General features: G+C 43.7%; 1 protein-coding gene across 5 annotated transcripts in view; it reads right to left on the bottom strand.

Annotated features, from left to right (window-relative positions):
• The window catches only part of lipf (lipase, gastric), a 95,934-nt gene that overhangs the window by 22,011 nt on the left and 57,747 nt on the right, over positions 1-16,176 (bottom strand). For all 5 annotated transcript variants that reach the window (XM_068052527.1, XM_068052528.1, XM_068052529.1 and 2 more), the window contains exons 5-7: positions 13,281-13,479; positions 7,688-7,797; positions 3,268-3,404 (exon numbers count right to left, since the gene is read on the bottom strand). In XM_068052527.1, the coding sequence (XP_067908628.1) occupies positions 3,268-3,404; positions 7,688-7,797; positions 13,281-13,479 (446 nt within the window). The remainder of the gene's footprint in view (positions 1-3,267; positions 3,405-7,687; positions 7,798-13,280; positions 13,480-16,176) is intronic.

The following is a 16,176-nucleotide window of genomic DNA, read 5'->3' as shown; positions in this document are numbered from 1 at the left end:
GAGCATCCGGAATAAGGTGGGTGAGCTTGCAGCATGGGCTGGTACCTGGGATCTCGATGTTGTGGCCATTTCGGAGACATGGGTAGAGCAGGGGCAGGAATGGATGTTGCAGGTTCCGGGATTTAGATGTTTCAGTAAGAACAGAGAAGATGGTAAAAGAGGAGGGGGTGTGGCATTGTTAATCAAGGAGAGTATTACAGCGGCAGAAAGGACGTTTGAGGACTCATCTACTGAGGTAGTATGTGCCGAGGTTAGAAACAGGAGAGGAGAGGTCACCCTGTTGGGAGTTTTCTATAGACCTCCGAATAGTTCCAGAGATGTAGAGGAAAGGATAGCGAAGATGATTCTCGACAGGAGCGAGAGTAACAGGGTAGTTGTTATGGGGGACTTTAACTTTCCAAATATTGACTGGAAATACTATAGTTTGAGTACTTTAGATGGGTCAGTTTTTGTCCAGTGTGTGCAGGAGGGTTTTCTGACACAGTATGTAGACAGGCCAACCAGGGGCGATGCCACATTGGATTTGGTACTGGGTAATGAACCCGGCCAGGTGTTAGATTTAGATGTAGGTGAGCACTTTGGTGATAGTGATCACAATTCGGTTAGGTTTACCTTAGCAATGGGCAGGGACAGGTATATACCGCAGGGCAAGAATTATAGCTGGGGGAAAGGAAATTATGATGCGATTAGGCAAGATTTAGGATGCGTAGGATGGGGAAGGAAACTGCAGGGGATGGGCACAATCGAAATGTGGAGCTTATTCAAGGAGCAGCTACTGCGTGTCCTTGATAAGTATGTACCTGTCAGGCAGGGAGGAAGTTGTCGAGCGAGGGAGGCGTGGTTTGCTAAAGAAGTTGAAGCGCTTGTCAAGAGGAAGAAGAAGGCTTATGTTCGGGTGAGACGTGAAGGCTCAGTTAGGGCGCTTCAGAGTTACAAGCTAGCCAGGAAGGATTTAAAGGGAGAGCTAAGAAGAGCAAGGAGAGGACACGAGAAGTCATTGGCGGATAGGATCAAGGAAAACCCTAAGGCTTTCTATAGGTATATCAGGAATAAAAGAATGACTAGAGTTAGATTAGGGCCAATCAAGGATAGCAGTGGGAAGTTGTGTGTGGAATCAGAGGAGATAGGGGAAGCGTTAAATGAATATTTTTCGTCAGTATTTACAGTAGAGAAAGAAAATGTTGTCGAGGAGAATACTGAGATTCAGACTACTAAGCTAGATGGGATTGAGGTTCACAAGGAGGAGGTGTTAGCAATTTTGGAAAGTGTGAAAATAGATAAGTCCCCTGGGCCAGATGGGATTTATCCCAGGATTCTCTGGGAAGCCAGGGAGGAGATTGCAGAGCCTTTGTCCTTGATCTTTATGTCATCATTGTCGACAGGAATAGTGCCGGAAGACTGGAGGATAGCAAATGTTGTCCCCTTGTTCAAGGGGAGTAGAGACAGCCCTGGTAATTATAGACCTGTGAGCCTTACTTCGGTTGTGGGTAAAATGTTGGAAAAGGTTATAAGAGATAGGATTTATAATCATCTTGAAAAGAATAAGTTCATTATCGATAGTCAGCACGGTTTTGTGAAGGGTAGGTTGTGCCTCACAAACCTTATTGAGTTTTTTGAGAAGGTGACCAAACAGGTGGATGAGGGCAAAGCAGTGGATGTGGTGTATATGGATTTCAGTAAGGCGTTTGATAAGGTTCCCCACGGTAGGCTATTGCAGAAAATACGGAAGTATGGGGTTGAAGGTGATTTAGAGCTTTGGATCAGAAATTGGCTAGCTGAAAGAAGACAGAGGGTGCTGGTTGATGGCAAATGTTCATCCTGGAGTTTAGTTACTAGTGGTGTACCGCAAGGATCTGTTTTGGGGCCACTGCTGTTTGTCATTTTTATAAATGACCTGGAAGAGGGTGTAGAAGGGTGGGTTAGTAAATTTGCGGATGACACGAAGGTCGGTGGAGTTGTGGATAGTGCCGAAGGATGTTGTAGGGTACAGAGGGACATAGATAGGCTGCAGAGCTGGGCTGAGAGATGGCAAATGGAGTTTAATGCGGAAAAGTGTGAGGTGATTCACTTTGGAAGGAGTAACAGGAATGCAGAGTACTGGGCTAATGGGAGGATTCTTGGTAGAGTAGATGAGCAGAGAGATCTTGGTGTCCAGGTACATAAAGCCCTGAAAGTTGCTACCCAGGTTAATAGGGCTGTTAAGAAGGCATATGGTGTGTTAGCTTTTATTAGTAGGGGGATCGAGTTTCGGAGCCACGAGGTCATGCTGCAGCTGTACAAAACTCTGGCGAGGCCGCACCTGGAGTATTGCGTGCAGTTCTGGTCACCGCATTATAGGAAGGATGTGGAAGCTTTGGAAAGGGTGCAGAGGAGATTTACTAGGATGTTGCCTGGTATGGAGGGAAGGTCTTACGAGGAAAGGCGGAGGGACTTGAGGTTGTTTTCGTTGGAGAGAAGGAGGAGGAGAGGTGACTTAATAGAGACATATAAGATAATCAGAGGGTTAGATAGGGTGGATAGTGAGAGTCTTTTTCCTCAGATGGTGATGGCAAACACGAGGGGACATAGCTTTAAGTTGAGGGGTGATAGATATAGGACAGATGTCAGAGGTAGTTTCTTTACTCAGAGAGTAGTAGGGGCGTGGAACGCCCTGCCTGCAACAGTAGTAGACTCGCCAACTTTAAGGGCATTTAAGTGGTCATTGGATAGACATATGGATGAAAATGGAATAGTGTAGGTCAGATGGTTTCACAGGTCGGCACAACATCGAGGGCCGAAGGGCCTATACTGCGCTGTAATGTTCTAATTCTGTAATGTTCTAATTCTATCTGGAAGCTAATAGAGTTATGGTCACTGGTCCCAAAGTGCTCTCCCACTGACACATCAATCACCTGCCCATCCTCATTTCCTAAGAGGAGGTAGAGTGTAGCCCCTTCTCTAGTAGGGCCATCCACATACTGCTTCAGAAAACTATCCTGGACACACTTAACAAATTCTTCCCCATCTGATCCCTCAGCACTGAGGCAGTCCCAGTCAATATTTGGGAAGTTAAAATCACCTACTGCTGGATTATATTAATTGCACAGCAAGGAATGTAGTTTGGCATAATGCTACTCAACTCTGCTCTTGTTGCGGATAGGTGATACCTCTCCTCTTTCTTCAAGGCACCAATGGAATAGAATGTAACTTATAAGAATGAGGCTAAGTGCATCCTAGACTCTACCCAGCTCCATCTTATCCACTCTAAGATAAAAAGGAAGCACTTACTTTGATCAAAAACTCTGGAAATTGCCCAAGTTTTGCTAGTGGGCTGACAGAATATTTAACCGTTGCAACAGGAGCCAAGCCAAAAAAGACTTTAATCTTCTTTGCTAACTCAGGCATTGTAGAAAAGGCTATGAAACCTGAGTAAGGAAAAACAAAATGTTACGGGAGAACTGAAAAGCCAATGTTACAATTCTTATTCAACTTTTAAAAGTTTCATGTTGGATGCAAGAACGAAAGTAAGTTCCATTCAAGATTTTTTAAAACTTATAATTTTTAAAAGTCTATTAAGTGTGCAGTTTATGTTTATTAGACGTTAATCAGTTCAAACAAGCAATCTGTAAATTGTCTATAGACATTCAACTCGAATGCAAGTTGTCTGTTAAACTTAGACATTCATAACTTTCAGTATATAGGTGCTATAAAAAGTCATTAAAAAATCACTACTAAATATTGTGAACTGCAATTAAGGGAACATATGGAATTATATGGAATTTTCCTCCACACAAGATCAGGGGGCAGGTTGTTCAACCTTGCCCGTCTAAGAGCGAAGTCCAAAGTACGAAAAATCCTCATCAGGGAACTCCTCTTTGCTGACGATGCTGCTTTAAGAGTGCCTGCAGAGTCTCATCGACAGGTTTGCGGCTGCCTGCAATGAATTTGGCCTAACCATCAGCCTCAAGAAAACGAACATCATGGGGCAGGACGTCAGAAATGCTCCATCCATCAATATTGGCGACCACGCTCTGGAAGTGGTTCAAGAGTTCACCTACCTAGGCTCAACTATCACCAGTAATCTGTCTTTAGATGCAGAAATCAACAAGCGCATGGGAAAGGCTTCCACTGCTATGTCCAGACTGGCCAAGAGAGTGTGGGAAAATGGCGCACTGACACGGAACACAAAAGTCCGAGTGTATCAAGCCTGTGTCCTCAGTACCTTGCTCTATGGCAGCGAGGCCTGGACAACGTATGTCAGCCAAGAGCGACGTCTCAATTCATTCCATCTTCGCTGCCTCCGGAGAATACTTGGCATCAGGTGGCAGGACCGAATCTCCAACACAGAAGTCCTCGAGGCGGGCAACATCCCCAGCTTATACACACTACTGAATCAGCAGCGCTTGAGATGGCTTGGCCATGTGAGCCGCATGGAAGATGGCAGGATCCTCAAAGACACATTGTACAGCGAGCTCGCCACTGGTATCAGAGCCACCGGCCGTCCATGTCTCCGCTTTAAAGACGTCTGCAAACGCGACATGAAATCCTGTGACATTGATCACAAGTCATGGGAGTCAGTTGCCAGCATTCGCCAGAGCTGGCGGACAGCCATAAAGGCAGGGCTAAAGCGTGGCGAGTCGAAGAGACTTAGCAGTTGGCAGGAAAAAAGACAGAGGCGCAAGGGAAGAGCCAACTGTGTAACAGTCCCGACAATCAAATTTTTCTGCAGCACCTGTGGAAGAGCCTGTCACTCTAGAATTGGCCTTTATAGCCACTCCAGGCGCTGCCCCACACACCACTGACCACCTCCAGGCGCTTACCCATTGTCTCTCGAGATAAGGAGGCCAAAGACGATTCATAGTACTCTCCAAAATTATGTTTGTGGACAGAAAATAGTGGGAAGATCACCCATGATTTCCTGATATGTGCTCTCAACATACAATGGGAGAACTGATTTTCATATCCCAACATGCAGTTGAACAGTGGCACTGCTTCAAAACCCTGGTTTAATAAGAGATGTGCTTCAGTATAGGAATATGATTGGGCAAGTAGAAATACACGCAGTGATCTATCGCCATAAGAATTACTAATTGCAAAAGACCACGCCATTAATTAGCTAGGGATAGAACTCGGTCAGCCAAAGCTGCGCAATTCTCAAATGACGATAGTCAAATCTGTTTCTGCATCCACCAACTTATGAAGATTATATAATTCAATGTGAACCAAGCTGTAGTCCTTCAATTTCAAATTTGATTAATTTTCTGAAATCTAAAGGCAAACACTTCAATCTCACTGAAGTTCAACAATCCAATCATCTGAACCTAATGCAAAAGTCAAGTATCTCCTTTAAAGTCTGGTTCCAGAGAAAGATCCCGGCCCCAACACGTGCTTGTACTTCCAAAGCTCTGCAGAACTAATTTCTCCCAGGCTCTATTTTAACAGCCCAATCAATGATTCTTTTCCACATTTAAGCAGCGGAAGAGGTTTTGTACCTATCCACAAAAGACCAAAGTTAGTCCTCAATACAAACCAGCATTTCTACTGCCAGTGACAACTTAAATTTATCTAGAAACTTTAACGCAATAAAATGTCCCAAGGCACTTTCAGAGTTCATGGAACCCATAGGGAGCAAAAGGTTTTGCAACAATCTCATGTTTGATCAACAAAGTGAGTTCAGAGCAAATGAACAAACTTTGACGAGATCAATTTCCTGGTCAAGAATGAAGCAATTCTCTTCATACCCAACATAATGGGCTGAATTTTTCCATTGGCGGTGAGCTTCAGAAGTGGTGGGGCACATGCTGAGATTTGCTCTGCAGAGCCGCTGCGATACTTAGCATGGCGGCTCATTTACATGGCCGGGGCAGACCGCCCCCCGCAAACAATGACATGGGAGGGGGCGGGCGCTCCGTCCCAGGCAACGGCATCCGACACCACCGTGCAAACACTGGCACCATTTTTAAAGGGCTTCCAGCCCTTCAGTTTAATTTAAATTTTTTAAGTTACAGGTTCTATAAAATGAAAATTTAATAAAAGCTTCAATCCCCTCTCCCACCACCCCCCCAATGACAGAACAATTTATGAATTGCCCTCTCCCCCCACCAAAAAAAAACTTACTTTGCAATCCCAACCTTCCCTCACCCGCCCGAAAGTTTATAACCTTTTACCCTCAACCCCTTCCCACTATCCCCTCCACCAATCGCAATAGTTTTCCCCACTCCTCCCCCACCCGCTGAAAACGTACCTACACCCTCCTCCCAACCAGTGTTTCATCTCAGATCTCCAAACAGGAGTTCTGGCACACGACCGGAATATCGCTGCGGGACAGCTGGTGGCAGCAGGCAAGTGATTCATTCATTAATGATTATATATTAACATATGTAAATTGTGATGCCGCCACCAGTAATATGAGGCGGGGACTTCCCGGCGTCAAGGCCCATGAGAGGCCTCTCCTGGAGGTATTTTCCGGGCCCCCCTCACGACAACCCCTGACATCAGGGGCCCGGTAAAATTCAGCCCAATGTTACAGCAATGGCGTTCCAAATTTATGGCATTGTAGTGTCATTGCAAAGCTGACATCTTGTTTCTTTTCTTTTGAGTTCAATTGTTTCAACTCTCACTCTGCTTATACCACTTAATACTGTTCCAAAAGTGCTTCTGTTTTGGTTAAAAATACTTTTTTGAGAATTCAGTCAAACCGAAGAAATGTTAGACAAGTTTTTTCCCCCCCAAGAGGGTCATCAAGAGAACACTGAAAGGACCTAATTGACAACAACATTTACTGGTTGTTACAGGACTCAAGTTAAAAATATAACAGAAACCCTGGTAACTGCGAAGATATTTACAAAGATGTGACGTGTCAGAAGATGGATTTTCTGTTTCCAGCTTCACACAAATTGCTTGGAGTTTTTTAAAAAACTGAAGGACAGAACCCCAGTTCAGCCCAGCCTATTCCATTTCTTTGAAAAAGCCTGCAGAAAAAGGAAGAGAACTTACAAGGAGAGAAGGGAATTCCCAAAGGAGAGAAGACTAAAACCCAGCTCAGCTTTCCAGCACCTATCTAAAAGACCCTGAGATGTCCACTGTGTTAATCCATCCAGTCTCCTGTCTTTGAAGAAAAGCCTGCTAAATTAATACTCAATGCTGCCTGAAAATAACGGTTCTAAAAAGATCCCAGTGACCCATCTACATGTACTCAGAGGCCAGAGTGTATGTCAGTTTTGGAACACAACATATCTCATCTGCTGTTTTCTTCATGAATGAGCAAGTATTCAGCTTAAGTGGGGTTTTTTTTGTCTGTAACAGAGCTCTAAACAAAAATCCCTTTTATTTTTCCGGTTAACCGGTGTATGTGTGTGAGAGTGAATGTGTGTGTGTGAGCGAGTGTGTGAGCGTCTAAGGTAAAAAGGGAACTTTAAAATTTCAAAACTGAGTGTTTATGCTTTACCTCATCAGTGGTTAATACTTTTTTTAATAATAAACTGATAATTTTGTTGCTCATTAAAGAAAGCTGGTTAGTGTGTTTTATTCTGGGGAAAATAGAGTATATGATTGACTGTATCGGTAAGGGGGAAAATTTACACGTGTGTTGTGACCTGTGGAGAAGTGGAACTAGAACAAATTGTGTACTCCTCCTGCCTTGGTCATAACAATATATAAAAATGCTACTGAAGACAAATAAATTGAAAATTGTGGGTGTTTGACCTACCAATTGTTGTTCCCTGAGAATGACCAACATAATATAGTTGTTGTTCCGATGTTTTTTGGAGGATGAAGTCTATTACCGCTGGTAAATCCTTAGTGGCCATTTCATCAAAGCTAGAAAATATCACAAACCAGCTCATCATAAATCGTGTCCAGGCAGCTAAAACAAACATTAAAACAAATCTCAGGCAGCTAAAACAAACACACACAAACAATCTAATTCATTTATCTGAAAATCTAATACAGGCAAAGTTTTACAAGTCACAATGGGCTGGATTTTATAGGGGCCTCGACGTTGGGATCCGTGGCAGGGGGGGGGTGGGGGGGGCACCAAGATTGCCCCAGATGAGGCTGGCCACTGACCTTGAAGCCGGCAGTGTCTGTCCTGATCTGGCCAGCAGCGGTGGTCTTGTGGCAGCCCCCCAGCCACTTGGCGATGGGACCTCAATTTAAAGATTCAATATCATTAACATACCTTAGTTAATGACATTCCCGTCACCTCCTGATGTACCGCCGCAATCTTCATCCTGGCGGCTGGCATGGACGCACCTTCGGATCCCCGTTCGGGGAAATGAGGCGCGACACCTGTGAGGAGGGGGTAGGAGGTAAGTTTATCAGTGCAGTAGGGCGGAGTGGGGTCAAACTTACTTGTTTGGTCTAAGGGGCGATGGGAAGGGGTAAAGTTAAAAGTTTCTCACCTTTGTGGGGGTGGGGAGAAAGGTCGGGTCCAGAAAGTGAGAGGTGAGTATTTTGTGGAGAGGGCAAAGAATGAAATGTAAATTTATTGGGGAGGTTGGAGGGGGGTTGGGGACATTCATTTAATTATTTGTAAGGAAGTTTAATGACTTGCGTCTTTAAAAATTTAAAGTAAATGTAAGAGCTGGAAGCCCTTTAAAAATGGCGCCAGCGCCTGCACAGTGGCGCGGATGCCATTGCTGAGGACAGCTCGCCCGCCCCCTCCACGTAATCAGGGGTTAGGGGTGGGGGGAAAAACAGTCCACCCCAGCCATGTTAATGAGCCGCCGTGTATAAGTGCACGGCAGCTCCGTGGAGTAAAACCCTTGCATGCGGGCCACCATTTTTTACGACGGCCCCCGTACATGGTGGCAGCAACAACGAAACCAGCCCAATGTGTTTCATGACCCAGCCAGTATTTGGGTAGCTATTCTGTTCTCCAAATAAAATCAGTCATGCTTTTAATATTAATTAAAAGTGTGGGAAGCAAACATGATTCCAAGCAATTATCATGTATCCTGATTTTATATCACATTAGCAGATTTCAGGGCCACCTAATTTTTAGTCACATGAATGTTATTTCTTTTTATATATAGTACAATCACTTTACTGAACACAATGAGCAAAACTGTTTCAATACGAGTCAGAGTAAAACTTCAGAGTTGACTTTGATGATCAAATTGTACTTTAATCACATGCAGACTCCAGTGCAATCTCATAACCCTGAATATAACAATGTATCATATAAGAATTGTACATTTTTAAAGCAAACACAAGCTTTACATCAATACAGAGGGATGACTAGGAGGCCAATTGCTAGAGCAATTGTTTCCTGGGTAAAAATCCCATTTGATTATAAAGTACTCCTAAATAAGATATTATGTTTTTGTATTGCAGCATATCTTTGCAGAATGCCAGCTTGGCTCAGTGGTAACATCTTTCCCAAGTTAGAAGAATGGGAATCAAACCACACTGCAGGATTTGACAGCATAATTAGGCTGACCACTCAGTGCTGTATCGAGGAAGTCTTTCGGATGAGCCATTAAACCAAGGCCCGGTCTGCCTCTTCAGGTGGATGTAAAAGATCCTATTGCACCACTGTAGAGGAACACGGAGTTCTCCCGGTGCCCTGGAAATCATTCATCCCTCAACCAACACCTTCAAAACAGATTGACTAGTCATTTATCATACTGCTGTGCAAATTGGCTGCTGTGCTCGTCTGCATAATTACAGTGATTACACTCGTAAAAGGTAATTCATTTGATGTAAAATATGACTTACAGCATTATATAAATGCAAAGTCAGTATTTCTTTCTTAAAAGATAGGACCAAAATTTTTAAAAAAGGTTTTTTGTTTGATGTGACAGCATTTGAGAGAGCGCAGAAAATACTCAGAAAATGGTTCCAGGGATGAGAAACTTCAGTTTTGAAGATAGATTGGAGAAGTTGGGGCTGTATTCCTTAAAGAGAAGGCTGAAAGGTGATTTGGCAGAGGTATTCAAAATCATGAGAGTCTGGATAGAGTAGATAGGGGTAGGCGATGGCATAGTGGTATTATCACTGGACTAGTAACCCAGAGGGTTACCACAAAATAAGGTGTCAACCTGGTGAAGCTACAACACAGGACATGGTTTCGAATCCCACCACAGCAGAAGGTGGAATTTGAATTTAATTAATAAATCTGGAATTAAAAACTAGTCTAATGATGGCCATGAAACCATCTGGTTCACTAATGTCCTTTAGGTAAGGAAATCTGCTGTCCTTACCTGATCTGGCCGACATGTGACTCCAGACCCACAGCAATGTGGTTAACTCTTACATGCCCTCTGAAATGGCCTAGCAAACCACTCAGTTGTACCTAACCGCTACGAAGTCAATAAAAAAAAAAAGGACTGAAACCAGACGGACCATCGACCTAGGCATCGACCTAGGCACCGGAAACAACAACGGCAAACCCAGCCCTGTCAACCCTGCAAAGTCCTCCTTACTAACATCTGGGGGCTTGTGCCAAAGTTGGGAGAGCTGTCCCACAGACTAGTCAAGCAACAGCCTGACATAGTCATGCTCACAGAATCATACCTTACAGACAATATCCCAGACACTGCAATCACTATCCCCGGGTATGTCCTGTCCCACCAGCAGGACAGACCCAGCAGAGGTGGTGGCACAGTGGTATACAGTAGGGAGGGAGTTGCCCTGGAAGTCTTCAATGTCGACTCCGGACCCCATGAAGTCTTATGGCATCAGGTCAAACATGGGCAAGGTAACCTCCTACTGATTACCACCTACCGCCCTCCCTCAGCTGATGACTCAGTACTCCTCCATGTTGAACACCACTTGGAGGAAGATCTGAGGGTGGCAAGGGCACAAAATGTACTCTGGGTGGGGGACTTCAATGTCCATCACCAAGAGTGGCTCGGTAGCACCACTACTGACCGAGCTGGCTGAGTCCTTTAGGGGCGGCACAGTGACGCAGTGGTTAGCACTGCAGCCTCACAGCTCCAGGGACCCGGGTTCAATTCTGGGTACTGCCTGTGCGGAGTTTGCAAGTTCTCCCTGTGTCTGCGTGGGTTTCCTCTGGGTGCTCCGGTTTCCTCCCACATGCCAAAGACTTGCAGGTTTATAGGTAATTTGGCCATTATAAATTGCCCCAGTATAGGTAGGTGGTAGGGAAATATATAGGGACGGGTGGGGATGCGGTGGGAATATGGGATTAGTGTAGGATTAGTATAAATGGGTGGTTGATGGTCGGCACAGACTCGGTGGGCCGAAGGGCCTGTTTCAGTGCTGTATCTCTCTAGACATAGCTGCTAGACTGGGTCTGCGGCAAGTGGTGGGGGAACCAACACAAGGGAAAAACATACTTGACCTCGTCCTCACCAATCTGCCTGCCGCAGATGCTTCTGTCCATGAACAACTGCACAGTCCTTGTGGAGACGAAATCCCGCCTTCACATTGAAGATACCGTCCATCGTGTTGCGTGGCACTATCACCGTGCTAAATGGGATAGATTTCGAACAGATCTAGGAATGCAAAACTGGGCATCCATGAGGCGCTGTGAGCCATCAGCAGCAGCAGAATTGTACTCAACCACAATCTGTAACCTCATGGCCCGGCATATCCCCCACTCTACCATTACCATCAAGCCAGGAGACCAACCCTGTTTCAATGAAGAATGCAGGAGGACATGCCAGGAACAGCACCAGGCATACCTCAAAATGAGGTGTCAACCTGGTGAAGCTACAACACAGGACTATCTGCATGCCAAACTGCGTAAGCAGCATGCGATAGACAGAGCTAAACGATCCCATAACCAATGGATCAGATCTAAGCTGTGTAGTCCTGCCACATCCAGCCGTGATGGTGGTGGACAATTAAACAACTAACTGGAGGAGGTGGCTCCACAAATATCCCCATCCTCAACGATGGGGGAGCCCAGCACATCAGTGCGAAAGATAAGGCTGAGACATTTTCAACAATCTTCAGCCAGAAGTGCCGAGTTGATGATCCATCTCGGCTTCCTCCTGAAGTCCCCAGCATGACAGATGCCAGACTGCAGCCAATTCTATTCATTCCGCGTGATATCAAGAAACGACTGAAGGCATTGGATACTGCAAAAGCTATGGGTCCTGACAATATTCCGGCAATAGTACTGAAGACCTGTGCTCCAGAACTTGCCGCGCCCCTAGCCAAGCTGTTCCAGTACAGCTACAACACTGGCATCTACCCTGCAATGTGGAAAATTGCCCAGGTATGTCGTGTACACAAAAAGCAGGACAAGTCCAACCCGGCCAATTACCACCCCATCAGCCTGACTCCCCAAAGCCTGTCCACCATCTACAAGGCACAAGTCAGGAGTGTGATGGAATACTCTCCACTTGCCTGGATAAGTGCAGCTCCAACAACACTCAAGAAGCTTGACACCATCCAGGACAAAGCAGCCCGCTTGATTGGCACCCCATCTACAAACATTCACTCCCTCCACCACCGACGCGCAGTGGCAGCAGTGTGTACCATCTACAAGATACACTGCAGCAATGCACCAAGGCTCCTTAGACAGCACCTTCCAAACCCGCGACCTCGACCAACTAGAAGGACAAGAGCAGCAAATACATGGGAACACCACCACCTGCAAGTTCCCCTCCAAGTCACACACCATCCTGACTTGGAACTGTATCGCCGTTCCTTCACTGTCGCTGTGTCAAAATCCTAGGACTCCCTTCCTAACAGCAATGTGGGTATACCTACCCCAAATGGACTGCAGCGGTTCAAGAAGGCAGCTCACCACCACCTTCTCAAGGACAATTAGGGATGGGCAATAAATGCTGGCCTGGCCAGTGACGCCCACATCCCATGAATGAATAAAAAAAAACTGTTACCACTCGTGAAAGGATCAAGAACAAGAGGGCACAGATTTAAAGTAATTGGCAAAAGCAGCAGCGAGTGGTTAAGGTCTGGAATGCACTGCCTGAACCACTCGCTGCCTCTTTTGCCAATTACTTTAAATCTGTGCCTCTCATTCTCAAACCTTTCACGTGTGGGAATAGTTTCTCCCTATCTACTCTGTCCAAACCCCTCATGATTTTGAATACCTCGATCAAATCTGTGCTTCTGTTTCGAGGAGATAACTGTACTTGTCAATCCGTTTGGTTAAATATCTGACAGAATTGTTCAAACAAAATACCCAAAAATTTTAATTTTCATCTTCCAAATAGGAAATTATCCAAATTAAGTTAAATACATAAAACTAGTCTGTTGTATACCAAGCCACACAACTTCCATTGGTAGAACTGTTGAACTGTGGTTAAAAAAGTACACAAAAGATGTAAACTATTACAGTAAAATAAAACCATATTTGTTACCTAAAAGCCCAGAACTCATCCTTATAACTTGGAATGCTTTTGTGTTTTTTGGACCATGTGTTCCCTCGGCTATTTCCAATCCAGACATCGAAACCAGCATCCGCTAGTATAAAGCCCAAGCTGTTGTTTGCCAGATTTGTGACCCAATTACTTCCAGCAGCTAGTAAACCATGTTGTAGAAATACAACTGGCCGGCCTCCTAAAGAAACAAACAAAAAAATATTATGAAGTGACAGCAAAAAAGATTTGTTCCTTTGAAAGGCAAAGTTTTTGGCATACCTACTACTGTATAACCTACTCAATGATAATGAGTCTATAAAATACCTGTATGACTTCTGTGCATTTAGCCCACTTAACAGATTGGCACAACACACTTAATTGCATATGATTTTGCCTGATAAATTCTCATTTAGTTTTGTCATGTATTTCCAATCTAACGTCAATTAATTATATTTACTGTGGCATAGTGTTCAATGAACCATCTGTACTACTGATATATAAAATAGCATTGCAACTTAATTTTTTAAACTTACTTGATGCCCAAGTATTTGTTTGTACTTACAGTTCAAGTATGCAAGCACTAACGATTCGTGAAAGGTAGGATGACGAATTAATTTTAGAAGTTAGCTGCCGAAACATTTCGTTGAGATATATAAGAAAATGAGTATTGCACATCAAAATGACTCATCAAAATGTTAAACTGGACACAAAATGCATTCAGCAATATTTTTGTTCGGTGCTTTATTATAGTTTAGAACTGTGGTTCTAGCCTGACTTCAGTCAATTGCAATACTTTACTCCCTCTACACTTCCACAATCAAATAGCATAAAATAGGACTTCCGCCTAAAGGAAACAGACTTTATTATTGGTTCCACAACCAAATGCAAAAGTTCAAGATTGTCCTGTGAAATTCCCATCAACCTTGAATCTGCATTGCGACCAGTATGACTAAATTTACTTCTATCAGTCAAAGAGAAACACGTTGTGTTGGTGCTGGAAAACTGATTGCACCATGTCAATCTAGATCACTTCCCTGCTTACCGAAGTAACTAACTCCTTATTTATTCCTATTCGCATAGAGCAACTAATGGGAAAGATGACAATTTGTGTAAAGTCCATTCAGGGTACAGTAACTACAGAAGGAAACTGTGTACAGCATAATTATTGATATTCATACAGTAACAACGTTCAAAAATTACACAATCTCTTTTTAAATGAGTCCAACAGAGAAACTAATGGGCTGTGACTAAAACAAAACACTGCATTTAAAACAGAAATTCATAAACACAATATTGCCGCACAAATCAAAAATGCTTACTCTTAAATAAATTTAAAACTGGCACATTTGTAAATTAATCTGCCGTGTACTATAACACTATCACAAGCCTTTTCTAAATTGGAAAAGCTTGTCAATTAAAATACTGCATCATATCATTCAAATATACATTGTTACTGTAACAAAAGTCAACCTCTAAAACAAAACCGAAGAGTTTTGCTGATATTTATGCATATAATTATAAATAACATATATTGTTATGAGTGCTTCCATTTTTTGGTTAAGCTTTGAAGATTTGGGTTTTAAAACTGAAAAGGAGTCCATGGATTTTTTTTTTATATACACAAGGGTCACAGAGATCTGGATTGTAAATAGTTATTGGTAGGTACCCATTTTCAAATAATTACCCAGCAGGGGCTCTTTTTAACTTGGGAAAGATGTTTACAAAGAAATGACAGGTCAAGATTTATCGGGGAAGCTTGTCCCTTGTGACATTGTTTTTAGTTTCGCATTTGTCATGCAGGTCTGACCTGCCAAGAATGAGGCCTATTAATTTTGTCACATGAGCATTGATTTTAAACTTGCTGGGAAGAAGAGAAGGTCTGTTACAAGGGCTGCCAGACACTTAGCTGAAAAACAGTTGCATATTAACATACAGAGCCTGTGGAAACAAAAGGACCATTCCCTGACGCATTCAACCCACAATGGATTTTGATCACCAGACATTGAAGGTGTAAGGAACAACATTTCAGAGACTGCTAAGGTGATACAATCCACAAAAGCCAGGACTGGTTAAACCAGCTGGTCACGTGAATAACTGGCTGGTCCAGGGTTTTTTTTGGAACAGGCCACAGAGTCACTCCTGGAGTGAGAAGACCTCTCCTGTCTGCTCCCATCTCTTTCTCACAAGCCTCTGAACCCACTGAGGACACATCAGCCGCAAGAGAGAAAAGTCTCCGAAATCGAACAAGGTTTATGAAGAATACTGGGCCCCAAGGAAAAGCAACACCTACCTACAATGAAGGACTCTACAGTGAGTTCAAAGAACAGTAACCAAAACTATTTTCAGATATCGCCTCCAACTTTTCCACTTTATTTCTTCTGCTCTTTTCTGTCTCTATCGGCATGTGTGTATCGCATATGCATGCTAGCGTGGGCGCGTCGCGTATCCTTAGGCGTTAACCAAATTAGAGTTTAAGTTAAATAAAGTTCAACCTTTTTTCTTTAAACCTAAGAAAACCTGTTTGGCTAGTTTCTTTGCCTTATAATTGGAAATTAGTGAACAAGGATTCACTAAGAGGGAGCTAAAGAATAGCATGTTTAAAATTAAATTCTGTTACGGTAACATCAGATGAAGGTTGAGAGGGAACCCGAGACCCCTTTCTCACCTGGTCGTAACACATTGGACAGTGAGTTGGGATATGGACAATGGTTTGAAAGACAGTTGGAGAAAACTTGCCAAGGGAGCAAAACCCCAGCTTAGTCTGTTCCAGCTCTTTGAAAAAGCTTGCCAATTTTTCATCTCTTGAGAAGCAAGTGTAAGACACTGCCTGAATCCCTTGTTACTGAATTTTTCCTGGAAAGCCTGCACAAACTGATCTTCAATGTCGCCTGTCAAG

Source organism: Heterodontus francisci, chromosome 20 (genome assembly GCF_036365525.1).
Source record: "Heterodontus francisci isolate sHetFra1 chromosome 20, sHetFra1.hap1, whole genome shotgun sequence".
NCBI lineage: Eukaryota > Metazoa > Chordata > Chondrichthyes > Heterodontiformes > Heterodontidae > Heterodontus > Heterodontus francisci.
The sequence above is the reverse complement of the archived record's forward strand: the minus strand, read 5'-3'. Positions and strand labels throughout refer to the sequence as shown.